This window comes from Penaeus monodon, chromosome 30 (assembly GCF_015228065.2).
Source record: "Penaeus monodon isolate SGIC_2016 chromosome 30, NSTDA_Pmon_1, whole genome shotgun sequence".
In the NCBI taxonomy this organism is placed as follows: Eukaryota; Metazoa; Arthropoda; class Malacostraca; order Decapoda; family Penaeidae; genus Penaeus; species Penaeus monodon.
The window spans coordinates 8,217,109-8,217,620 of record NC_051415.1 but is presented as its reverse complement, the minus strand read 5'-3'; the positions used below and the strand labels follow the sequence as shown (position 1 = coordinate 8,217,620).

The 512-nt window shown below is 56.2% G+C and overlaps 1 protein-coding gene across 1 annotated transcript in view; it reads left to right on the top strand.

The window, feature by feature from the left end:
• Positions 1-49: 49 nt before the first annotated feature.
• LOC119592506 (transmembrane protein 26-like) overlaps positions 50-512 on the top strand; it is a gene marked incomplete in the record, with an annotated part of 7,474 nt that continues 7,011 nt past the window's right edge. The window contains 1 exon segment of the mRNA XM_037941355.1: positions 50-243. Within this exon segment, the coding sequence (XP_037797283.1) occupies positions 50-243 (194 nt within the window).

Sequence of the window (512 nt, the reverse complement as noted above, 5' to 3'; positions counted from 1 at the left end):
CGGAAAATAAAGCCCATAACTCCACGCCAATCCTCCAAACGTGGCCACCATGGCCTTCATCACGATCGTCAAGGCCATCATCGCACGCTCGCTCTTCTGCCTCCACTCCTTCATCGCCGTGTGGAAGCTGGTGGACATCATGGACGGCCAGGTGGGCTACTGGTACCTGGTCGGCCTCCTCATGCTACAGGCCTTCGAGGGGATCGTGTCCATCTGCGCCAGGAACGGGGAGGAGATGAAGTGGTAAGTGTGGTGAGTGTGGGGTGTAGGGGAGATGGAGTGTCGGGGTGGTGGTAAGAGTGAGAGTGTGTTGATCAGAGTGTGGGGATGATGGTAAGGGTGGGATTGTGGTGGTAAGGTGAGTGAGAATGTGGTGATCAAGAACCAGGGAGTAAAAGAAGGTCTGGTCGCCGGGGCCAAGAACACACTCACCTCCCTCTATAGCGAGGTTCTTCAAAGTACGGGTCGCGAACCAGGACTGGGTCGCAAACTCATGTTCTGTGAGACGCCAC